The sequence below is a fragment of the Callithrix jacchus genome, chromosome 2 (assembly GCF_049354715.1).
Source record: "Callithrix jacchus isolate 240 chromosome 2, calJac240_pri, whole genome shotgun sequence".
Taxonomy (NCBI): domain Eukaryota; kingdom Metazoa; phylum Chordata; class Mammalia; order Primates; family Cebidae; genus Callithrix; species Callithrix jacchus.
In genome coordinates, this window is record NC_133503.1 from 191,354,279 (window position 1) to 191,379,868 (window position 25,590).

At 38.0% G+C, this 25,590-nt stretch overlaps 1 protein-coding gene across 11 annotated transcripts in view; it reads left to right on the forward strand.

Annotated features, from left to right (window-relative positions):
* DNAH5 (dynein axonemal heavy chain 5) overlaps nucleotides 1-25,590 on the forward strand; it is a 385,840-nt gene that overhangs the window by 134,361 nt on the left and 225,889 nt on the right. For all 11 annotated transcript variants that reach the window (XM_078365928.1, XM_078365933.1, XM_078365935.1 and 8 more), the window contains 6 exons: nucleotides 392-607; nucleotides 3,811-3,918; nucleotides 10,819-10,904; nucleotides 11,372-11,693; nucleotides 13,188-13,394; nucleotides 22,616-22,787. In XM_078365928.1, coding sequence (XP_078222054.1) covers nucleotides 392-607; nucleotides 3,811-3,918; nucleotides 10,819-10,904; nucleotides 11,372-11,693; nucleotides 13,188-13,394; nucleotides 22,616-22,787 — 1,111 coding nt within the window. The remainder of the gene's footprint in view (nucleotides 1-391; nucleotides 608-3,810; nucleotides 3,919-10,818; nucleotides 10,905-11,371; nucleotides 11,694-13,187; nucleotides 13,395-22,615; nucleotides 22,788-25,590) is intronic.

Genomic DNA, 25,590 nt, shown 5'->3' on the forward strand with positions numbered 1-25,590 from the left:
ATTTTTTTTACCCTCCTTGGGAGCCTACTATGTCCTGATACTACACTAAATATTAGAGATACAAAGACGACTTATATAAGGTTTCTTAAGCATCTTAAAGATGAATGGAGAGAGAGAGTCATAGAAGAATGCTATTACCAAAACCGTGGGACCAAGATGGGAAAACCATACCTTTGAGTTGTGTCATGAGTAACCAGATTAGAATCTAGAATTGCTTGATTAGAAGAGGTGAAAGATGATTTTCCAGGCTGATGAGTGAGTACACGTAAAGGCATGAAACTATAAAAAAGGCTTGCAATTCCATCCTAATTCTGCTATCGCCTTTGCTTAAGAAAATAAAGTTGATACCTCTGTGGTTCCCTTTGTTGTATATTTTTCTTGTGATTTTAAGGAATACCAGCACTGCTTTCACAAGACAAAACAGAAGCTTAAACAAGATCCAAATGCAAAGCAGTTTGATTTTAGTGAGATGTATATTTTTGGAAAACTTGAAACTTTTCACCAACGCCTTGCCAAGATAATAGACATCTTTACAATCCTCAGGATGTATTCAGTCCTGCAAGGTTCTACAATTGAAGGGCTAGAAGACATAGTCACTAAATACCAGGTATTGTACTTTAAAGCTGTATTTTCTACCATAATCCACAACTAAACCTCAATATTTTATGCAAATAATGGTGTTGAGAATGATTCAAATCACCAGTTTGGAATGTAATATAAATAACCTCATGTCCTCTAACAATAAAGAAATTAGATTTATTTGAGAATTGTGTAATGGTTCTAATATCTTCTTTTCAGGTTTGTGGTTATAAGAATGACTTCCCAATAGTCTAAAATTAATTTCCATTAAAAAAGCATTTTCATTAGTAGTACAAGGAAAATGCTTAAATGTAACTTATTATTTCATTTATTCATGCAAGAAATATTTAATGAAGACTACACTGTGTCAGGCACTAGTGACACCAGGCATTGCATGGCACTAAATTATTTCTGCATTTAAGTATTTTATTTGGACCCATATTAAAAAATATAAAGGACCTGATTTTATTCTAGATCAGACTTCCCTGATTATTTTGATTTTTAACTGCTTTATCTTGTGATGGTATCTGTGTGACTGACTTTAGTTTTGAAAGTAGACATGATGACCTAATAACATCTTGAAGATTTTAGAAATACAATTTATAAACAGTTTGCTTTGAATTCTTAATGTAGACATATTCAATTTTTTTTCTTTTTTGGGAAACAGTGACAATCTTAAATTTTTTTTGTACTTGAATTTGAAAAGGATCATATAATTAACCACTACTCACTAATTTTTTTAAATTGTACTTTAAGTTCTGGGGTACATATGCAGAAAATGCAGGTGCAGATTTATTACATAGGAATACATGTGCCATGGTGGTTGGCTGCATCCATCACCCTGTCATCTACATTAGGTATTTCTCATAATGCTATCTCTCCCCTAGCCCCCGCCCACCGACAGTCCCCAGTATGTGATGTTCCCCTCCCTGTGTCCATGTGTTCTCGTTGTTCAACTCTCACTTATGAGTGAGAACATGCGGTGTTTGGTTTTCTGTTCTTGGGTTAGTTTGCTGAGAATGATGGCTTCCAGCTTCATTCATGTCCCTGCAAAGGATGTGAACTCATCCTTTTTTTATGGCTGCATAGTATTCTATGGTATATATGTGCCACATTTTCTTTATACAGTCTAACATTGATGGGCATTTGGGTTGGTTCCAAGTCTTTGCTATTTACACACAGATTTTTGTACTCTAACAGTTTAGCCTAACATAAGGAACCTTTTTCATTAAGTATACCAAGTTTTGGGAGAGAAAAAGTAAAAGACCTTTATATAGCAGGAAACCTTTAAAGTTTATTGCCACATAATAGGTGTGCAAGAAATATTTATCAAGAAAATAATTAAGTAGATTGAACTTGAGTAGTTGGTATAAAGGTCACAATCATTTCCTATTTAACTTAATAATCTTAAGTGACCATTAAATCCAGTCACAGAGCAGGATTTTCTCAAATCCCCAAATCTTTAAAATTACTACATCAAAATGTGGTAATGTAGCTTTTCCATACTTCTTTTAGACATTTTATTATTATTATTTTTTATTGTACCTTAAGCTCTGTGGTACATGTGTTCATCCTGCAGGATTGTTGCATAGGTACACATATGCCATGGTGGTTTGCTGTCTCCATCCCCCTGTCACCCACATCAGACATTTCTCCTGGTGTTATCCTTCCCCAACCCCCCACCCCCCTGTCCCTTCCCTCCCCTGGCTCCCCACCTCCTAATCTACCCCAGTGTGAGATGTTTCCCTCCCTGTGCCCATGTGTTCTCATTGTTCATCACCCGCCTATGAGTGAAAATATGCGGTATGTGGTTTTCTGTTCTTGTGTCAGTTTGCTGAGAATGCTGGTTTCCAGATTCATCCCTGTCCCTACAAATATAATACTATATGTGTGTTTGTGTATTTAAATATATATACACACACACATATATATACATATATATACACATATACATATGTATATACATATACACACATAGAGTGTTATATAAAATGTCTAAAAGAAGCATGGAAAAGCTACTTCTATATGTATATGTATATATATATATGTATATATACATACACACAGAGTGTTATATAAAATGTCTAAAAGAAGCATGGAAAAGCTACTTCTATATGTATATGTATATATATATATGTATATATACATACACACACACTTTGATTCTTTTGATTTTAAGAAATATCAGCACTGTAAATCCTAGCCATTGTATCATTCCATGCATATATATATATATATATAGTGTGTGTGTGTGTATATTTTATATAACATTTCATGCACACATACATATATATAATGTTATATAAAAACATATATATACACACAGTTTCTAAATAGAACTAATTTTGTAGTTATGCAGCATGAAAGAATAGGTTGTTTTATCTAGTAAACTTGATTCAAAAAGTTATGCCATTTATACACTTTTGTCTATTGAGAGATTTGATGTTTAAATGGAAGTGACTTTGAAGAGGAGATCGTAGAAGGGGGCCCAATATTCTTCATAAAAATTATATGCCTCTGTCAACAATGTGGGCACCTGAGTTTGAGAATGGCTTAGTGCCTGGTTAAGAAGAATCACAGAGTATTATAGTTCATTATTCAAAGCAAACAAGGCTTCCGATAATAGTATTTTCAAGGAGATGAACTTCCTCGTTGTGCTTTTCTAGTCACAGGCTGCAGCTTTGCGGGGCAGTAGAAAGCAATTAATTCTAGAGGGGTTTTAAGTGGTGGATTCTGGTCTGACATTTTTAAGAGATTTGTGGCTTGGAAGATAGCAACTTGTCTATAGATATAACATAATTATTTTCTTCCTATATCGTTTGTGTTCTGTGAAAGCCTTATTTATTTTCTGAGAAGATTTAAACTTTTCAACAAAATATTTTAGTAAATTATTCACTGGGCTTTAAAAAAGTATTTTAGATATGGTTAACAATAAAATTTTAGTGAAAAAAAAAACCTTTCCCAATTTTCAGATGTGGTTTTTGTTTTATTTTTTCAAAAATACATAAAACATGAAAATGCTTTCCAAGTGATTTCTTTGAATGCGTATGGCTGCCTTATACTGCCTGTAAAATAATAAGCATGAAACAATGTGAGTAAAAAAATAAGCCTTCCTTTAAACGGATTTTTTTGGCAATTGTTTTATAGGCTCTATCTACATTTAAGGGTCTTATTTAGTTAGGTAATATAAGAATATTGAAATATTATCTAATTTATCTCATAATATTTCAGGACATTGTGGCAACCATAAAGAAAAAGGAATATAATTTCTTAGACCAGCGGAAAATGGATTTTGACCAAGATTATGAAGAGTTTTGCAAGCAGACTAGTGACCTTCATGTAGGTTGTATAATAAAATTCCTGTTGACAGTCATGTGTTTATTTTTTCCTTTCTGTATAATGCTGTTAATCATTACCCATTCAGAAGGCAGAGGCGCCTTCATCACGGAGGTGACCGATAGCAACCTCAGCCTGTGTTTTGTGATTTCAGATTAATAATTGAAGGCTGTTTTTCATGGATTAAAGGGTCATAAATATAGCTTTGGCTAATGATGTGGATCAGACTTCTACACGCCTTCCATTGAAGTTCTTAGAAAGTTAACTTTCACCTTCTGTTGAACATTGCGGTGTGATTAGAATATAGATACTTATTTCCATTTGTCACTGTGTAGCAATGATTATGACCAGAGGTGGTTCAGGGAAATGGTCAGCAATGTCTGGCAGATTCCAAGGCAGGCCTGCCACTGGCCTTAGAAATGGTAGGACTGCTCAATACCTGGACCCTCTCTTGGTCTTGCAACCCCTTCCTCTCTTCCTTCTTTCCCTGCTCACTGTAGACTAGCCATCATGCCTTGCAGCTCATATGAGCAGTTTATGGCATCAGCAGCTTCTGAGACTGTTTCACAGGACCAGGCAGGCTACAGATTCCTGGGGAAGGGCTTGGGCTAGCCAGTTCTGGTGAGGTGCCTGGTCCTGCGCCTCTCAACTGTGAGATCTTGTGCTAGACACTGGCGGGGTGGGATCCACTGGGTCATTGGGAATGTTGATTATCAGGAAAGGGGAGTCAGGGTAAGATGGGGAGACACCGGGCAGGTATCTACCATAATGAATATATGGACATTTTTTCATTCCAATGAGGTGCAAATGTATATCTTTCTGACTAAAAGAGGAACATAGCCACTCTATTTCTTTCCCAGAGTTTTTGGTTTGCATTAAATTTGTGCGCTTCAAAGTAAAAGGAGCTCTGAGACACCTTTGGAGGAATGAGTTCAATGTTAGAATGAGTCGTAAACGAAGCTAGCTAATCCTATGTGTCAGGCACTGTTCTAAGCACCTGGTATGTGCTAATTCATTTAATAATTATAATAATCCTATAAAGTGGGTGCTCTTATTCCACTCATTTTGCAGAGGGGGAATCTGGGACACAGTGAGGTGAAGTGGCTTGCCCAAAGTCACAGACATGACAAGAGGTGGAACCTAGGCATTCTGGCTTTAGAATTCAACTTTTTAACCATTGTGCCCTGCAGCAGATGGGAAGGGAGAGTGCCTGTAATAATTTAAGCAATGACTTCTTTTGGGGGCATATTCAGACCTAAGGACAGTGGATCTTGGTCTCTTTTTGTTAGAAATTGATGGAGAATGGCAAATTCTGATGTTCACCTGTATTTCCCAGCCGTGTTTGACCATGTGTTACTGATGTAACTTTTATGTGGAACATAGATGGTGAGCACCTTGAATGCAGGGATTATGTTTTATTCCCATATATTAATAAGAAGATGTAGATTTGTTGCAATGAAACAAACATTTGCTATACGGCAATTATGTCTGGGTGTCTGTGCTGCAGGTTATAAATATAGAAATAAATGAAGTAGATGTGCTCTCGCAGCTCATAGTGAGACAGGAGGCAGACGGCGAAATGATTAAAATGTAAGCACATATGAGTAATGAAGGCAGCATTAAAAAAGGGCAGATGGGGCTAAAATGGCTAGTTATGAAAGAATACTATTCTGATATTATGCCAAAAAGTCAGGATTCAGAAATAAAGAGATATAGCTCAAGTCCTACAGAAAGGTATACGGAGATCAGGTCTGTAAAACGTTACGTAGAATCTGATCTTGTGAACCTAGGAAAAGCTAATCTGATACTTCTGCTTGGCTGGGGTTGGGCTTCAGAGAGGAGGCTGTGCTTGATGCTGGAAAGATGTTTGTGTGGTTTTACTTTCCGTGTTTCAATTACCCACGATCAACTGTGGTCTGAAAATAGGTGAGTATCGTACAATAAGATGTTTTGAGACAGGGCACATTCACATAACTTTTATTACAGTATGTTGTTAAAATCGTGCTAGTTTATGATTCGTTATTGTTGCGAATCTCTTACTGTGCCTATTTTGTAAATTAAACATTATTATGTTTGTATGTATAGGGAAAAGCATGGTGTATATAAGGTTTGGTGCTGTCTTTGGTTTCAGTCACTCACTGGGGGTTTTGGAACATATTCCTGAGGATAAAAGGGGACTACTATATTAGTTCCCATTCTACTCAGCCTTCTTAAAAGAAATTCCACACTATTATCTGTCTTGCCTTCCATCTAAAAATTGTTCACTCCTGACTTTTTTGCCGATGAGTTTTTCTTTTACTTAGACTTCCTTATTCCTTTGTCCATTCTCTTTCTCTTAACTAATTGTTCTGCAGCCTCTCCTTTAAATACTCACCCACTCTCATGAATTCAGCCCTTGTCTTGATAAAGCTGTGGCAAAAATACTTACCTTCCCACGACTCTGGATGGAGTGAGGGTGGTGATGAGTCCAGGAGTCTTGGAGAGACTCAACAACTGTAGCATCTCAAGTGAAAGACTCCTGAGTGACTTGGATTAGGGTGATGTCCGTGACTGCCCGTCAAAGGGATCAGAGCCTGGAATCCTCTCCAGATTTAGGGTTCATGCTGGTACTCACAGGTCAAAGAAGGCAGCGTGTTGGAACCAAGTGGGCTGTTGGAAGTCTAGAAGCACGCTGATCCCAGCAGATGGAGAAGGCACTGCTTAGTAGAGGATGGGTGTTGAGTGGCAAGCTGAGTTAAGGGAAAGGAAAACTGAGTAGGAGCTGAGACCCCAGAACTAAAGGGAAGATAAGTGTGAAGATTCCATAAACCAGCCCCCACAGACTGTAAGAACGGACCAAGGCTCAGAACAAGAAAATTAATTCTAGTTCCTACATGTTCACAGACAGTTCAGCTCAGGCCTTTGCGAAGCGATAGGGTTAGAAAGGTAAGAAAAACCAGGTAACAGTGTTAGGGCTCAGTAGAGATTTGCTGGTGTCTGAAGGAGAGGGAGGCAGTGGAAGGGTTATAAATGTTTCGGTTTTGTGTAATTTATACATAGAGATTTTTTATTTAGTGAAAACATTTAGATACTCATTTAGGTAGGCTAACTGTACTGTTTTTCTAATGCAGGAACATTTTTTCATCCTAAGATGTGGATGTAGCAGAAGAAATAATGTCACTTTAAAAATACATACACTTCCAGTAGAAGTAGCCGGAACTATTGTGGGCAAGGAAGTCTTGTAATAGGCTTCCAGATCCTTCAGCTTTGGAGCTTTGTTGGATCGGGCAGGAGGTTTGCAGCTTATCCACTCCCCCCCACCCACCAGTAGCTCCATCTCAGAATGAGATTAATCAAAGAGTAAAAATGTGTTGTAAAAAGAATGATTTAAATATCAAAGATTTAAAAATCCCTTTCATGAACCCCTCAAATATGTTGTCTGAAAGGGTCTTTATGGGTTCTCCTGAGAACATTACACATCTTATACTATTATGTAACTTTGATCCTCCCTCCAAAAAATTGCTCCAAAAGACTAAGCACAACTTATTATTTGTGCATCCTAAGATTTCGTGCAGAGCTATAAAAAAAAAAAATCTAAATTTAGTTAAATAAAACATAGAAAAATGATTTCCTTATTTTATATTTCATGCTTCAAGAAAAGTCAGCAACTTTTTTTCAACTTACCAGTCAGAAGTTTTAAGTCTTTGCCAACTTGAAGAGACATCAATTGATGTAGTAGTAAAATGAGGAGACTAGTTTGAAATGCAATAAGAATTAGTATCTAAATGGGTTTGATTTCAGATAATGAGAAGTCAGAAGTAATATGGTAAGAAAACCAGTTGGCAATATCCAGACCACCACTTTCTTTTTTTTTTTTTTTTTTTTTTGAGACAGGGTCTTGCTCTGTCACCCAGGCTGGAGTGCAGTGGTAAGATCTTGGCTCACTGCAGCCTGCTGGGCTCAAACGATCATCCCACCTCAGTCTCCTGAGTATCTGAGACTACAGGTGCATGCCATCATGCCCAGCTAAATTTTATATTTTTTGTAGAGACAGGATTTTGGCATGTTGCCTAGGCTGGTTTCTAACTTCTGGGCTGAAGGGATCTGCCCCCGTTGGCCTCCCAATATGCTGGGATTGAAGGTGTGAGCCACTGTACCTGGCCTACTATTTCTTAAAAGAGCAGTGGTTAGATTATATACATATAATACACACACACACACACACACACACACATACATAATCCACATACATAGAATCCATATATATATAAAATCCACATGTCTGTAATTTATATATATAACATTCTTATATATTATTCAACACATGCACATATATAATTCACATATATATTAAATCCATATATCTATAATTTTTATATAATATCCATATATAATCATATATAAATATATATGATCTATATCACTATATATGATTTATGTATGTGCATATAAAAATAGCTGAGACTCTCCTTTAACTGCAAGTTTAAGCCATTTACGTTGACTGTGGTTTCTAGTATAGGTAGAATTACTTCTACAATCTATTTTGAATTTTCAATGAGGTGAGCTTTTTCTTTGACGTTTTCTGCTTTATATTTTGTTGATTAAATTTTGTTGTTCCCTTTATTCCTCTTCTACTTATATTTTTAATGTTGTATTTATGTTTTTAGTGGCTTTAGCATATACACTTGACTTTAAAAAGTTTAAAATTAATTTTTTATCAGCCCACCTCTCATTCATGCTATGGTTGTCTTGAATTTTAGTTTTATCTTTGCTGTTAAACTTTTTATACTTGTTGTTACTAATAATTATTTAGATTTAGCAACATGTTTACAGATTGCTTTGCTTATTATTAGATCTCATTAGTACTCTAATTGTATCTTTCCCTCTTTTTGGGTTCATTTATCATTCTTTTTTTATTTTTTATTTTTTGAGATGGAGTTTCACTCTTGTTACCCAGGCTGGAGTGCAATGGCGCGATCTCGGCTCACTGCAACCTCTGCCTCCTGGGTTCAAGCAATTCTCCTGCCTCAGCCTCCCAAGTAGCTAGGACCACAGGCGCGCACCACCATGTCCAGCTAATTTTTGTATTTTTAGTAGAGACGGGGTTTCATCATGTTGACCAGGATGGTCCTGATCTCTTGACCTTGTGATCCATCTGCCTCGGCCTCCCAAAAGAAGTATATCTTTTAGTTTTATTTTAATAAGAGTCTGTTAATGGCAAACTCTTCCAGTCTTTACCCTCAAATGCCTATAAAGTTGCCCTCAATCTTGAATATTAGTCTCGTTTTACATGTGATTTTAGTTTGGATGTTATTTTCCTTCAGCAGTCAGAAGACATTTTTTCTTTGATTTTTGGCGTCTGTTGTTCTGAATGAGGTATTTGTTATCAAATAGTCATTTCTTGATAGATAATTTGATTTCCCCCTTTTGTGATTTTAATATTATTTTTCTCTTTTAATATTAATATTATTTTTTGCTTGTAGTATTGTTTTTCTCTTTACCTTTGGAAACTCTATGTGAGTTGTAGATGTGGTTAAAAAATACTTCTCTTGTTCAGAATTTGGTGTGCTTTCTCCATTTGAGGACTGAGTCTTTTTTTAACTGTGGAAAATACTCAGCCTTTTTCATTTTAAATACCTTCTTCTTTCAGGATTTCCAGTAGACAAGCCATATGTTACATCTTTTTCTATCTTCCATGTTTGTTAACATCTTTTCTTTCCTTTTTTTTTTTTTGTATTTTTCCATTTCTTTATTTCTCTGCTATACTTTGGGTGATTTTATTTGAGAACTTTCTTGCCATTCATCCTTTTTCTTTTCAGGTGTATATAGTTTGCATCTATTATATTTTGAATTGTAATTATGTTCCCCTGTATATGTGTAAGTTTTATTTTTAAATATCTGAGTGCTCTTATTTTATACTGTTCTGTTCTTTCTATGGTTTCTGTTTCTTCTTTACTCTTTAACAACTTTAAATATATTTATTTCATAGTCTCCTTCAGACTGCTATATCATTTCTAGTACTTGGTTACTAATTATGTTTCTGCATTCTACTCCTCCTCTCTCAAAGATCATTTTCTCATGGGATTTTCAAAAATCTTTTGAGCTTCTTTAGAAGTTATGTATTTATTTATTTTTTCTGGTAGGAATCTTTTGGTCCTGGCCTTTCAAAGTGTTTCTATAGAGTGGCTTTTCATGAATTCTGCTTGGGTCTTAGTAGTTTTACCTTCCCAGACAAACTTTTATGTCAATGTCTTGGGTTATATCCCTTTTATTTCATGTGTAGTTTAAACTTGGACCCCTTGTCTAGGTGTGGCACAGATGTGGGATTTCAGTTCCTCTAGGGCAGGGATCAGCAAACTACGGCCAAGAACCAAAGAGTGCTTTGCCCATTTATTTGTACACTGTCTATGGGTGCTTTGGCATTACAGTGGTAGACATGAGTATTGTGGTGAGAAAGTATGAGAACTCTATTGTAGGGTGACTTTTTTCCATCTATTTAAAGGTTTGGGCAGATGTCAAGCCTCTTTGCAGCTTTCCCAACTTGTGACTCAATTCCCTTTGTGTGTACTGGGCAGCGCTTCAAAGATCCTGGCTTTCCACAGGATCTGTTGAGAGTGTGAGGACCCCATAGCCCTTCTCTCCATATTGTGATAAAGCCCCCCCGCCACCGCCTGGGCTCTGTGTCTGGCCCAATACCCGTGGAAGCTGCTGTGGTGCCAGCTCCTGTGGCTGCCCTGGCTTTCAAGTCTCTCTTTGCTTCTGGCTTCTGGGCATTTATTTTTCTTTTAAGCTCATTCAATTTTCAGTTACATTTTCTTCCATATCATGTGTTTGCACAGAATGGAAAGTTCCTTTATCTTGTTACTAAACAGGAAATTCCCAATTCTATTTTATTGTTCATCATTAGATTTTATTCTGTTTTAGAATGAGTTGCAGAAGTTCATGGATGTTACATTTGAAAAGATTCAAAACACAAATCAAGCTCTAAGAATGTTGAAGAAATTTGAAAGGTAAAAGTTTCAAGGAATTTTCTATTACCTAAAATTGGGATAGTTTAGCTTTTATTGTTGTTATTAATATTATTATTATTTCATATTCCATTGGAAAGCAAAACTTCTGTTGACAATTTGAGGTCATAGTTTTTAAGTTTTTCAGAGGATTAATCCTCTTAAGGATTCAGGATTTATTTTATTTCTTGAAATAGAGAATACTCTTAGCTTTGATGTACCTTGTGACTGCCTATAGTAATATTTCCTAATGTATAGGCAATTTGAAAATAGTCTTTCCAAGTAAATAGTTTTGCCTACATTTTATGGATGAGTTTTATTTTTATCTTTTAATATTCCACACAAATGTCTCATTCTTCATTAGCATTTGTTTTAAAATAAATATTAATGAGATTACCAGATATTTTTATTGTGTATTTATTTTATTTTATTCCATTAATTCAAGCTTTTAACTATTTTTAAAAAATCAGATTGAATATACCTAATCTTGGTATTGATGACAAATATCGACTTATCCTTGAGAACTATGGGGCTGACATTGATACGATTTCAAAGCTATATACAAAGCAGAAATATGATCCTCCTCTGGCTCGAAACCAGCCTCCCATCGCTGGGAAGATCCTGTGGGCCCGCCAGCTCTTCCATAGGATTCAGCAGCCCATGCAGCTTTTCCAGCAGCACCCAGCTGTGCTAAGCACAGCAGAAGCCAAACCTATAATTCGCAGTTACAATAGGATGGCCAAAGTCCTCCTGGAGTTTGAGGTCCTCTTCCACAGGGCGTGGCTTCGGCAGGTGAGTCCCTGCATTTATACTCTTCCTGTTGTTGGAATCATGGGAACCCCTCCTTAGCATTTCACAGTGTTATTTCTGTAGAAAGCTGGATTTGTAGGTATTTTGTAAGGTAGTTGGGTTGAATCTAAGCAATCAAAGAGTGTAATATGTCTACAAAGAAAAGTAATTAAATTTGAAAAAAAAAAAAAAAAACACAAGCCAGGTAACAAAACCCCATTTTTATTTAATTTATAAACTCCAAAGTGTAAATTAGAAAGTGTAATTTACAAACTCCAAAGTGAGAAGATCTTGTTTATTGGTTCCTATGCCCAATCTATTAGGATAGCTTCCTTTTTAAAATTCAGTCAGATCCAGCCAGGCACGGTGACTCTGATTCATGTCTGTAATCCCAGCACTTTGGGAGGCCGAGGCAGGTGGATCATGAGGTCAAGAGTTCGAGACCATCCTGGTCAATATGGTGAAACCCCATCTCTACTAAAAATACAAAAATTAGCCGGGTATGGTGGCACGCACCTGTAGTCCCAGCTACTCGGGAGGCTGAGGGGGAAGAACTGCTTGAACCCAGGAGGCAGAGTTTGCAGTGAGCTGAGATTGTGCCATTGCACACCGCCCCGGTGACAGAGCAAGACTCCATCTAAAAAACAAAATCAGTCAGATCCTAAATGTGTCATTAAACACCAGTACATCTGTTAAACAAAGTCTTAAATTTTCTTTGGTTGTAACACTGGTTGACCATAGCATATCCTACCAATACATGTATTTCTTTGTAGGTTGGCAGGACGTGATGTTTCCATAGCTGTGTTTGTTGTTTTTCTAGATAACTAAAAACTGAGTTTAGGAGGTTTTATGGAACTTTTATTTGGGAAGAATAATAGAATAGGCATGAAGGTATCAGGTAGCTAAATGGCTTTTCAGATCACTACTGTTACAGTGTCTACTTATTTATCAGTGTGAGAGTCATAACCGAAAGGTGTTTTTTGAGATGTAGTTTCACTTTGGTTGCCTAGGCTGGAGTGCAATGGCTTGATTTTGGCTCACTGCAATCACTGCCTCCTGGGTTCAAGTAATTCTCCTGCCTCAGCCTCCCGAGTAGCTGGGATTGATTACAGGCATGCACCACTGTGCCCGGCCCATTTTGTATTTTTAGTAGAGATGAGGTTTCTCCCTGTTTGTCAGGCTGGTCTCAAACTCCTGCCCTCCAGTGATCTGCCTGCCTTGGCCTCCTGAAGTGCTGGGATTATAGGCATGAGCTACCGTGCCCTGCCTGACCAAAAGGTTTGATTGTATTGACTGCCCAGCATCAACACCAAGAACTTGAAGACTGTTTTATGAGACTGGATTTAGGAGAAGGGTCAGTGATCTTATTGCCCTTAGTTTAGGAAGCCCAAATCCATGGAAGAACAGTTAATGATCCTTATTCCCAGAGATAGCTGAACTAGATATTCTGTAAGCATTAGACTTTCTAATAGCAGTAATGTTGGTTTCTTCCCACAGATTGAAGAAATTCATGTAGGTCTTGAGGCTTCATTATTGGTGAAGGCTCCAGGCATGGGGAAATTGTTTGTAAACTTTGATCCTCAGATATTAATCTTATTTAGAGAAACAGAGTGCATGTCCCAGATGGGTCTGGAAGTTTCACCATTGGCAGCTTCCCTCTTCCAGAAGCGAGACAGATACAAAAGGAACTTCAGTAACATGAAGGTATACTACTTTCATTTTTTTCCTCTATTCTTGGCTAGCTCTAGAATGTATTGTCAAAACATATGGTGATGTGTCATATTCAAGGGGCAGAAAGTGGCCAGGATGAATAGAGTGACTGAGGGAACGGTGCCATGGGATGTGGCTGCAGAGTTGGCTGGGGCCAGGCTGTGATAGGTCTTGCAGGCCAAGATGAGTTTGGGTTTTATTTTGAGTGTACCAGGAAACCACTGGAGGATTTTGAGCCACCAAAAAAAGCATGATCTCTTTTGTAATAAAAGTTTTTCTTACTGCTGGGTGGACAATGGCTATTAAGAGGGACAGTGGTATCAGTGGGAAGCCAGTTTGTGAAGTGTTACACTGGCCCAGGATGAAGTTGATAGCTTGAACTAGGATGGCAGCAGAGTTGTTCAGAGAATTTAGTTATGCCAACATGCAGGTTATGAGAGAACTCAGGAATAATTCCAGTGCTTTTGGTGTGAGCAATTCAATGAATTAAAGTAGGGCTACCATGGGGTGCTGTGTAGGTTGCATCCTTTGCAAGTTGTGCAATAATATGCGGGGCCCCTGACTGTAAGTTCAATTTATGGAGATGTCAAAAACTGGAACTAGTTTATTTTAGGCAGCAGGAGAGAATCAATAGTTCCCATTTAAGTACCAGATAGTTTTCAGACAGCCAAGTGGCAACGTTGTCCATGCAGTTGGATATGTAAGTCTGGAGTTCAGTGGAGAAGCCGAAGTTGGAACATGCTTTTGAGAATTATCAGAATATAGTTGCTATTTAATGTCATTGTCCTAGGGGAGATCTCTTAGGGGAGAGAATACACACGGAGAATAATGGAGGGCCACTGGACCAAGCATTGGGTTGTTCCAATATTAACAGGTCTGATAGAAGATGACAGATGTGCAAATATTGACTTTTGAGCTGGGAAGAGACCAAGTGTCAGGAACGCCAAGGATGGTTGGGCGCAGTGGCTCATTTTTGTAATCCCACCACTGTGGGAGGCTGGGGTGAGCAGATCACCTCAGGTCAGGAGTTTGAGACCAGCATGGCTAACATGGTGAAACCCTGTCTCTACTGAAAATACAAAAATTAGCTGGGCGTGGTGGCACCTCATGGTAGTCCTAGCTACTGGGAATGTGGAGGTTGCAGTGAGCTGAGATTGTGCCCTTGCACTCCAGCCTGGGTGACAGAGTGCAAGTCATATAAAGAAAGAAAGAGAGAGAAAAAAAGGAGGTACTGAGAGACAGACTGGTCACCAGTGACAAATGTTGCTGCCCAGGGGCTGAAAAAGGTGAGGTTAGAGATGCTGCCATGGGAGCTGACAACATGGAAACCATTGTTAAAATTTCATAGTTGTTAACATCACATGACAGTACTAAGTCCATGCACTTGCATTGTACTTTACATTTAAAGCCATCTTCATGCTCATTATTTCATTTGCTCTTTTCTACCACCATATTAGGTAACTAGGACAGAATACTATTATTTTGTTTTATAGATGACAAAACTGTGGCTGAGAGAAGATAAATGATTTATTTTTATTTCATAATTTTTATTTTTTATTGTGCTTTAGGTTCTGGGGTACATGTGCAGATCATGCAGGATTGTTGCATAGGTACATACATGGCAAGGTGATTTACCACCTTCATCCCCCCATCACCTGTATCTGGTATTTCTCCCCACATTATCCTTCCCCACCCTCCCCACTCCCTGCTGTCCCCCCAAACCCCCCCAAGCTGACCACAGTGTATGATGCACCCTTCCCTGTGTCTACATGTGTTCTCATTGTTCAACATCCGCCTATGAGTGAGAACATGTGGTGTTTTGTTTTCTGTTCTTGTGTCAGTTTGCTGAGAATGATGATTTCTAGATTCATCCATGTCCCTATGAAGGACTTGAACTCATTGTTTTTTATGGCCCTGTAGTATTCCATGGCATATATGTGCCAGATTTTCTTTATCCAGTCTATCATTGATGGACATTTGGGTTGGTTCAAAGTCTTTGCTATTGTAAACAGTGCCACAATGAACATATGTGTGCATGTGTCTTTATAATAGAAACTTTATAATTCTTTCAGTATAGTATATACCCAATGATGGGATTGCTGGGTCAAATGGAATTTCTATTTCTAGGTCCTTGAGGAATCGCCACACTGTCTTCCACAATGGGTGCATTAATTTACACTCCCACGAACAGTGTAAAAGTGTTCCTATTTCTCCACATCCTCTCCAGCATCTGTTGTCTCCAGATTTTTTAATGATCGCCATTCTAACTGTTGTGAGATGGTATCTCAATGTGGTTTTTATTTGCATTTCTCTAATGACCAGTGATGATGAGCATTTTTTCATATGTTTGTTGGCCTCATACATGTCTTCTTTTGAAAAGCATCTGTTCATGTCCTTTGCCTACTTTTGAATGGGTTTTTTTTTCTTGTAAATCTGTTTTAGTTCTTTGTAGATTCTGGATATTAGCCCTTTGTCAAATAGGTAGATTGCAAAAATTTGTTCCAATTCTGTTGGTTGCTGGTTCACTCTAATGATTGTTTCTTTGGCTGTACAGAAGCTCTAGAGTTTAATTAGATCCCATTTGTCTATTTTGGCTTTTGTTGCCAGTGCTCTTGGTGTTTTAATCATGAAGTCCTTGCCTATGCCTATGTCCTGAATGGTTTTGCCTAGGTTTTATTCTAGAGTTTTTATGGTATTAGGTCTTATGTTTAGATCTTTAATCCATCTGTAGTTAATTTTAGTGTAGGGTGTCAGAAAGGGGTCCAGTTTCTGCATTCTGCACATGGCTAGCCAGTTTTCCCAACACCATTTATTGAACAGGGAATCCTTTCCCCATTGCTTGTTTTTGTCATGTTTGTCAAACATCAGGTGATTGTAGATGTGTGGTATTGCTTCTGAGACCTCTTTCTGTTCCATTGGTCTATATCTCTGTTTTGGTACTAGTAGCATGCTGTTTTCATTACTGTGGCCTAGGAGTATAGTTTGAAGTCAGGCAGCATGATGCTTCCAGCTTTGTTCTTTTTGCTTAGGATTGTTTTGGCTATGCAGGCTCTCTTTTGGTTCCATAAGTCTGAAGTGGTTTTTTTCCAGTTTTGTGAAGAGGGTCATTGGTAGCTTGATGGGGATAGCATTGAATCTATAAATTACTTAGGGCAGTATGACCATTTTCATGATATTGATTCTTTCCAACCATGACCATGGAATGTTTTTCTATCTGTGTCCTCTCTTATTTCTTTGAGCAGTGGTTTGTAGTTCTCCTTGAAGATGTCCTTTACATCCTTTGTTAGTTGTATTCCTAGGTATTTTATTCTCTTTGTAGCAATTGTGAATGCCAGTTCGTTCTTGATTTGGCTCTCTTTCAGTCTGTTATTGGTGTATAGGAATGCTTGTGATTTTTGCACATTGATTTTGTATCCTGAGACTTTGCTGAAGTTGCTTATCAGTTTCAGGAGATTTTGGGCTGAGACGATGGGGTCTTCTAAATATTCAATAATGTCATCTGCAAATAGAGGCAATTTGACTTCCTCCTTTCCTAATTGAATGCCCTTTATTTCTTTCTCTTGCCTGATTGCTCTGGCTAGAACTTCCAATCCTATGTTGAATAGGAGTGGTGAGAGAGGGCATCCTTGTCTAGTGCCAGATTTCAAAGGGAATGCTTCCAGTTTTTGCCCATTCAGTATGATATTGGCTGTGGGTTTGTCGTAAATAGCTTTTATTATTTTGAGATACGTTCCATTGATACCTAGTTTATTGAGAGTTTTTAGCATAAAGGGCTGTTGGATTTTGTTGAAGGCCTTCTCTGCATCTATTGAGATAATCATGTGGTTTTTGTCTTTGGTTCTGTTTATATGATGGATTACATTTATAGACTTGCATATATTGAACCAGCCCTGTATCTTGAGGATGAAGCCTACTTGATTATGATGAATAAGCTTTTTGATTTGCTGTTTACTTTGGTTTGCCAGTATTTTATTGAAGATATTTGCATCTATGTTCATCATGGATATTGGCCTGAAGTTTTCTTTTTCAGTTGAGTCTCTGCCCGGTTTTCATATCAGGATGATGTTGGTCTCATAAAATGAGTTGGGGAGGATTCCCTCTTTTTGTATTGTTTGGAATAGTTTCAGAACATATGGTACCAGCTCCTCTTTGTACATCTGGTAGAATTCAGCTGTTAAGCTGTCTGGATGTGGACTTTTTTAGATTGGTAGCCTTCAGCCCTTGTTATTAGTCTATTCAGGGTTTCAACTTCTTCCTGGTTTAGTCTTGGAAGAGTTCAAGTGTCCAGGAATTTGTCCATTTCTTCTAGGTTTACTAGTTTATGTGCATAGAGTTGTTTGTAGTAATCTCTTATGGTAGTTTGTATTTCTGTGGAATTGGTGGTGATGACCCCTTTATCATTTTTTATTGCATCTATTTGATTCTTCTCTCTTTTTTGTTTTATTAGTCTGGCTAGCAGCCTATCCATTTTGTTGATCTTTTCAAAGAACCAGCTCCTGGGTTTGTTGATTTTTTGAAGGATTTTTTGTGTCTTTATCTCCTTCAGTTCTGCTCTGATCTTAGTTATTTCTTGTCTTCTTCCAGCTTTTGAGTTTCTTTGATCTTGCTTCTCTAACACTTTCGATTTTGATGATAGGGTGTCGATTTTAGATATTTTCTTGCTCCTCGTCTGGGCATTTATTGCTATGAATATCCCTCTAGACACTGCTTTAAATGTATCCCAGAGATTCTGGTATGTTGTCTCTTATTTCTTGGTTTTGAAGAACATGTTTATTTCTGCTTTCATTTCATTGTTTATCCAGTCAACATTCAAGAGCCAGTTGTTCAGTTTCTATGAAGTTGTGCAGTTCTGAGTTAGTTTCTTAATCCTGAGTTCTAATTTGATTGCGCTGTGGTCTGAGAGACTGTTTGTTATGATTTCTGTTCTTTTGCATTTGCTGAAGAGTGATTTACTTCCAATTATGTGATCAATTTAGAGTAAGTGTGATGTGGTGCTGAGAAGAATGTATATTTTGTGGATTTGGGGTTGAGAGTTCTGTAAATGTCTATTAGGTTTGCTTGGTCCAGATCTGCATTCAAGTCCTGGATTTCATTGTTGATTTTCTGTTTCATTGATCTGTCTAATATTGACAGTGTAGTTTTAAAGTCTCCCACTATTATTGTGTGGGAGTCTAAGTCTCTTTGTAGGTTGTTAAGAACTTGCTTTATGTATCTGGGTGCTCCTGTATTGGGTGCATATGTATTTAGAATAGTTAGCTCTTCTTGTTTTATTGATTCTTTTACCATTATGTAATGCTTTTCTTTGTCTCTTTTGATTTTTGTTGGTTTAAAGTCTACTTTATCAGAGAGTAGGATTGCCACCCCTGCTTTTTCTTTGCTCTCCATTTGCTTGGTAAATCTTCCTCCATCCCTTTTTTGAATTTATGTAGTATGTCTTTGCACGTGAGTTAAGTCTCCGGAATACAGCACACTGATTGTTCTTGTCTTTTTATCCAGTTTGCCAGTCTGTGTCTTTTGATTGGGTCATTTAGTCTGTTTACATTTACTGTTAATATTATTATCTGTAAATCTGATCCTGCCATTTTGTAACTGGTTGGTTGTTTTGCCCTCTGGTTGGCATTATTTCTTTATTGCATCATTGGTCTTTGCTGTTTGGTTCTTTTTTGCAGTGGCTGGAACTGGTTTTTCCTTTCTGTGTTTAGTGATTCCTTTGGGAGCTCTTGTAGGGCAAGTCTGGTATTGATGAAATCTTTCAGGAATTACTTGTCTGTAAAGGATTTTATTTCTCCTTCACTTATGAAGCTTAGTTTGGCTGGATATGAAATTCTGGGTTGAAAGTTCTTTTCTCTAAGGATGTTGAATACTGGGCCCCATTCTCTTCTGGCTTGCAGGGTTTCTACTGAGACATCCGCTGTGAGTCTGATGGGCTTTCCTCTGTGGGTCAGTGACCAGACCTCTCTCTCTGGCTGCCCTTAGGACTTTTTCCTTCATTTCAACCCTGGTGAATCTGACAATTATGCACCTTGTGGTTGCTCTTTTAGAGGAGTATCATTGTGGTGTTCTCTGTATTTCCTGTATTTGAATGTTGGCCTGCCTTGCTAGGCTGGGGAAGTTCTCCTGGATAATATCCTGAAGGGTGTTTTCCAGCTTGGATTCATTCTCCCTATCTTCTTCTGGTACACCAATCAAGCATAGATTAGGTCTTTTCACATAATCCCATATATCTTGGAGGCTTTCTTCATTTCTTTTCACTCTTTTTTCTCTTTGCTTGCCTTCTTATTTTATTTCATTGAGTTGATCTTCAATCTCTGATATCCCTTCTTCTGCTTGATCTGTTCAGCTATTGAAACTTATGTATGCTTCATGAAGTTCTTGTGCTGTGTTTTTCAGCTCCATCAAGTCATTTATGTTCTTCACTAAGCTGGTTATTCTATTAAGCAGCCTCCGGCTGCTAGAATTTCTTGTATGGCAACTCAGGGTTTCAAGAACAAGCATTACAGCCACAGGGACTTTACGATAGCCTCAAGTGTCTCACGGCATCATCTCTGTTGTACTTTGTTGGACTGTAAACCTACCCAAATTCAAAAAAAGGGGGATATGGCCCCCACTCCATGAAGGGGAGGATCAAAGAATGTTTTAAAAACATCGTCATCTAAACGTTGCAGTTATTGTGCTGAATATTTGACAGAACTTTAAGGCTTCTGCAGAGACGCCCAAGTAGTTGAGAGTTTGTTTCCTTCATTTATTCCTTGGAAGACAGTTGAACTAGAAAGAGAAGACCAAGTACAGGCTAATAGATACAAATACAGGTTCTGAAGCCAATTTAATCTGGATTCGGGTAAGTGGCTTTACCTTCTAAGCTTGGGTTTCTCTTTTGTTAAAGCAGTAGTACTACCTTCTGGGATGAAAGGTGGGAAGCAGAATGCCTGCTACAAGCTGATTCTAAGACTGTTTCCAGATAGAATAACTGGTGGACATTGAAAAAAGCAAGCAGTGGATACAAACTTCAGAAAACGTATAAGTAGCTGCTAATAGAACCAGAAAATCTGGACTTTTCCAAAGTGGCTTTTATGGACATTGAAGGAATATTATGGAAATTGTGGAAAAAGATTATATGAGGAAAGGATTATGAGGTCTATTTGAGAAATATTGGGTTTAACAAAATTTTCAAAGCCTTGCAAAACTTCTTACTTCTTGAGCAGGCTTCTAAGAATCTCTAATGTTAGCTTTGACTATCCAAGAAGGGAGATATTGTATGCAGCATTTTCAAAATGCATCTATCAAAGGACCATTTTTCTCATAGAATCTCTTTGGCTTAGTACTCCAGGCAAAACAGTTTGGAAAACATTAATCTATTATCAGGGTAGTGCCAACATGCACATATGTGGTCTTAATACCAACCGTATTTATGAGGCACATTAAAGTTATTTTCTTATAATTAATGATTATTAATATTGACATGGTTACATATGAACAAAATAGTGACACAGTTTGACATTGTATAAATAATACTGACACAGTTCAACATTATGTACATTTCAATAAAAGACGAGAATCCCCATTTCAGACGAAAAATTATCCTTCTGATAACAACTAATTGATTAATTAGATAGATACTGATTTATTATCTCCTATGTGCCAGGTGCTGGTGCAGGCTCACGGAACAAAGCAGACAATATCCTTGTCCTTGTAGAACTTATGGTCTAATTGGGTAGGACAGAAAATGAACATTGTAAATATGTAAATTAATATAGTCTATTATAATAAAATGATAGTCATTATGGAAAAATGGGGGGATAAAATGTGTAAGTGGTTTTGGTGGTGGCTTATAATCTTAAAAGGGTAGTGATGATGGGTGTAATTGAGAAAGTGACATTTGAATAATTAATCGAAGGAGGTGCAAAGGCCCTGAGGCTCAGGACCAGAAAGAAAGACAGTCAGGCAGGTCCAGGTAAGAGAGGGAAAGAGTGGTTGGAGATGAGATCAGAGAAGTAATGGGACAAAATTGGGTAGATCTTTCTCGACCAAGCACCTATCCAAGTCCTTTGTATAAAGGTTTGTAGCCCTGAATTAAATGCAGGCTGTGTAACCATGTAAGCAGAGGAGTGACATGATCTGAATTCTTATTTTGAAAGGATCATTTTTGCTGTTAAACTGTACCTAGACTTATTGGGAGGGTGAATTGAAGCAGGGAGACAATGGTAGACCATCCCAATAATTTAGGTGAGAGCCAACAATGGCAGTAACTGTTGATGTGGAAAGCAAGTCAGATATAGACTTTGTGAGGTTCTTTTGAGTAGACTGCAAACAAGATATCCTAATGGATTATGTGTGGGGTGTGTGTGTGTGTGTGTGTGTGTGAGAGAGAGAGAGAGAGAGAGAGATAGAGAGAGAGAGAGAGATAGAGAGAGAGAGAGAGAGGAATCAAGGATGACTCTGGGTTTTGGCCTGTGAACTGGAAGGATAAAGTCACTATCAGCTGAGTTAGAGAATGAGCTGGAATGAATTAGAGAATTAATAAACTTAATAAGTCCAAACTGAGACTTACTAAGTTTGAAATGTCTGCTAAGTATTGAAGTGGAAACTGTGGGAGGCTGCTGCTATTCATGAATCTAGACTTTTAGGAGTGAGATCTGCGCTGCATGTGAATGTGTTTGTTTCTGGCATATGGATGAAATTCAAAGCCATGACACTAGTTGAAATCAGTACTGGTTCCCTGTGTGCTTTGGGTCTTGGCAACAAGATTTGGCCCATAATCCTGGCGAAAGGCTGAAGTAGACCTCTGGTGACCCAGATGTTTTGGGTGATGAGTGTGGTCTGCAAGAGGTGCCCAGAGGAGCAGCACGCATGTTGTACCAGTGTACAAAGCAGAACAAACGAGCCTGGTGATGTGCAGGCAAAGGTGCCATTACCATGTCTCTGCATGGTTTAGAAAAATTACTTGACTCTAGGGTTTTTCCCTTTCTAGGCTGCGTTGGAGGTGAGGCAGTCTTAAATTCTTGTTCATCTTCAGTTGTTTCTTTTGGATTTGGAATTTGTAATGATGTAGAGTCCTTGTCTTCTTTTCTTTTTATTGCTTTGGCTACTCTACTTGCTAAACTGTTAGAGACCTACAGTTTGACCCTAAATAAAAGTAGTCATTTTGTGTAAGACATGAGATACTAATAGACAGAAGTAAGATATTAAATGATTCCTTAACCTCAATTTCATTGCAGATGATGCTAGCTGAATATCAGAGAGTGAAGTCAAAAATGCCTCTCGCCATTGAGCAACTGATGCTTCCTCACTTGGCCAAAGTGGATGAAGCTCTCCAACCTGGCTTGGCCGCACTGACCTGGACGTCTCTGAATATTCAGGCATATTTAGAAAACGCTTTTGCAAAGATCAGTAAGTCTGCCTAAATAATTACTATTTTTGATCTCTTTTAAAAAACTTATATATATATAAATTTACATAAAAAATATATCTTCACATGTACCCAGAACCTAAAGTGCAATAATATATATATTTATATATATAAAATTTATATTAAAATACATGTAAATTAACAGTCTATTGTAATAAAATGTAAATTAATATAGTATTTACATTACATACATTTGTAATACATACAAATATATATTTATATATATAAAATTTATATTAAAATATATTTCATTGCACTTTAAGTTCTGGGGTACATGTGAAGACCATGCAGGATTGTTGCATAGGTACATACGTGGTAATGTGGTTTGCTGCCTCCATCCGCATCACCTGTATCTGGCCTTTCTCCCCATGCTATCCCTACCCAACTCCCTACCCCACACAGTCCCTCCTGTAGTCCCCTCACACAGACCCCAGTGTGTGATGCTCCCCTCCCTGTGTCCATATGTTCTCATTGTTCAATACCCACCTATGAGTGAGAACATGTGGTGTTTGTTTTTCTGTTCTAGTGTCAGTTTGCTGAGAATGATGGTTTCCAGATTCATCTGTGTCCCTACAAAGGACATGAACTCATCGTTTTTTATGGCTGCATAGTATTCCATGGTGTATACGTGCCACAATTTCCCTATCCAGTCTGTCATCAATGGGCATTTGGGTTGGTTTCAGGTCTTTGCTATTGTAAACAGGAACAGAAAATCAAAAACTGCATGTTCTCACTCATAGATGGGTGTTGAACAATGAGACTACTTGGACACAAAGAGGGGAGCATAACACACTGGGGTCCATTGGGAGGAGCTACAGGAGGAATGGCAGGAGGGAGGGTGGGGGAGGAATAACATGGGGAGAAATGTCAGGTATAGGTGATGGGGGGATGGTGGCAGCAAACCACTTTGCCATGAATGTACCTATGCGATAGTCTTGCATGATCTGCACATGTACCCCAGAATCTGAACTACAATAAAAAAAAGTGGAAGAGAGAGAAAAAAAAAGAGATATAATACTCTCAAATATATGTAAGGTAGTATATTCCATAAAATGCAATTTTCTGGAATGTGTATAGGTATGTTGCAAAGAAGGGCTCAACTATGTCTGGGAAATCCAAGAGGGGCAGTTGGACAGGTGTCTTTGCTGGAGGACTTTTCAGAGCCTTTAATAGGCCAGCGTCCAGTGGGTCTCCAAAAGTGGGCTTTTGCATGTGGCATTTCCCAGAATTCCTTGGCTGCCTTCCAGGAAGACACATTAACACCTTACAACTCTTCTGTGGCAGACAGTGTAGCATAGTTTGGAACATGGTAATGGGGGGGAGGTTTGTTTTTCCAGAAGCACTTAGACATTGCTATTCTCTTTTCCTAGCCAGTGTCTTCCACCTTCTCCTCTGCATGGCCCAATCCCCCCTACTCCCTTTTTTTTTTTGTCTTTTTGTGGAGAGTGGAGTCTTGATGCATTGCCCAGGCAGGTCTCAAACTCCTGGGCTAAAGCTATCCTCCCACCTCTGCCTCCCTAAGAGCTGGGATTACAGGTGTGAGCCACAGCACCAGCCCCAATCCTCCCCACTCTTATTGCCCAGAGTAAGTCTTGCTCCCAGAAGCCGACTCGATTACTCTGCCTCCTGTAATGTCTTCCTCCTATGTCTTCCTGTTGGATTTACATTTGGGACCAGAGACTTTGCATTTCGGTTGTCTTCTAATGATTTAGTACAGTTTCATCCTTCTCCCCATGCAGACTGCAAAGGGTCTGAACGTCGGGCTGTTTAATTTTTTTCTTTTTTATTGTAAATTGACAATTTATAATTGTATAGATTTGTGGGTTCTGTAAACAGGGAGTTACATGGGGAAAAAATTTATGGGGTACAAAATGACATTATGATTTATGAATACAATGTGAAATAATTAAATCCAAGCTGTTTAGTTTATATAATTCTTTGTTGTTATTCTCAGTTGGGTGTGTAGTAGACACCCATATACTTGCAGATTCATAATTGGAATAATTTTATATACTTAGTCTCTCTTCATTTCTTTATCAGTGTAACCCCATTCCTACTGCTCAAGCCTATTACCTTATTTCTGGATACCTGTTCCTGGGCCTCCCTTTTAGATACCCCTCATGATGCCTCCTTTTATCCTCTCTCTCTCTCTCCCCTACCCCACCCCTCAGGTCTCTGTCTTCGTCTGGTATTTATGGCTGCTGACCGAGTACCTAGTCTATTTATAATCTAAATTGTCAAGAGCTTGTCTTATCAGCAGGTTTTCACTGTACTTTTCAAAAAACGTAGGCTTCAGAAGGTCCAGCTATTTAAATAGCCAGGTGCTTTATATTTAGGAATATTTGAGAAGTACTGAGTTGGAAGGGAGTAGAGTGAGAAATTCCGGTTGAGCCCATACCCCACCTTTGTTATGCTTTGTAGATTGGGAGCTGGACTCAAAAACAAAAGATATTGGAGTTTTTGAATATGAATGAATATCAAGTCAGAGATGCCAAATGGCTTTTAATGTTACATAGATATAAGAAATAACAATGAGTTTAGAACCCAATTTCCTTGCTCTAAATTAATATTTCTTCTAAAATATGCCTCCCCGGAAATAAAACAAGAGGAAATTGGCTAAAATTTCCTGAGGAAGCACTTATGAAATGTATAAAAACTTCATAATAAGAGTTATCAGGGGGGTGGGGAGTTGGGGAGAGATAGCATGGGGAGAAATGCCAGATATATGTGATGAGGAGGAAGGCAGCAAATCACACTGCCATGTGTGTACCTATGCAACAATCT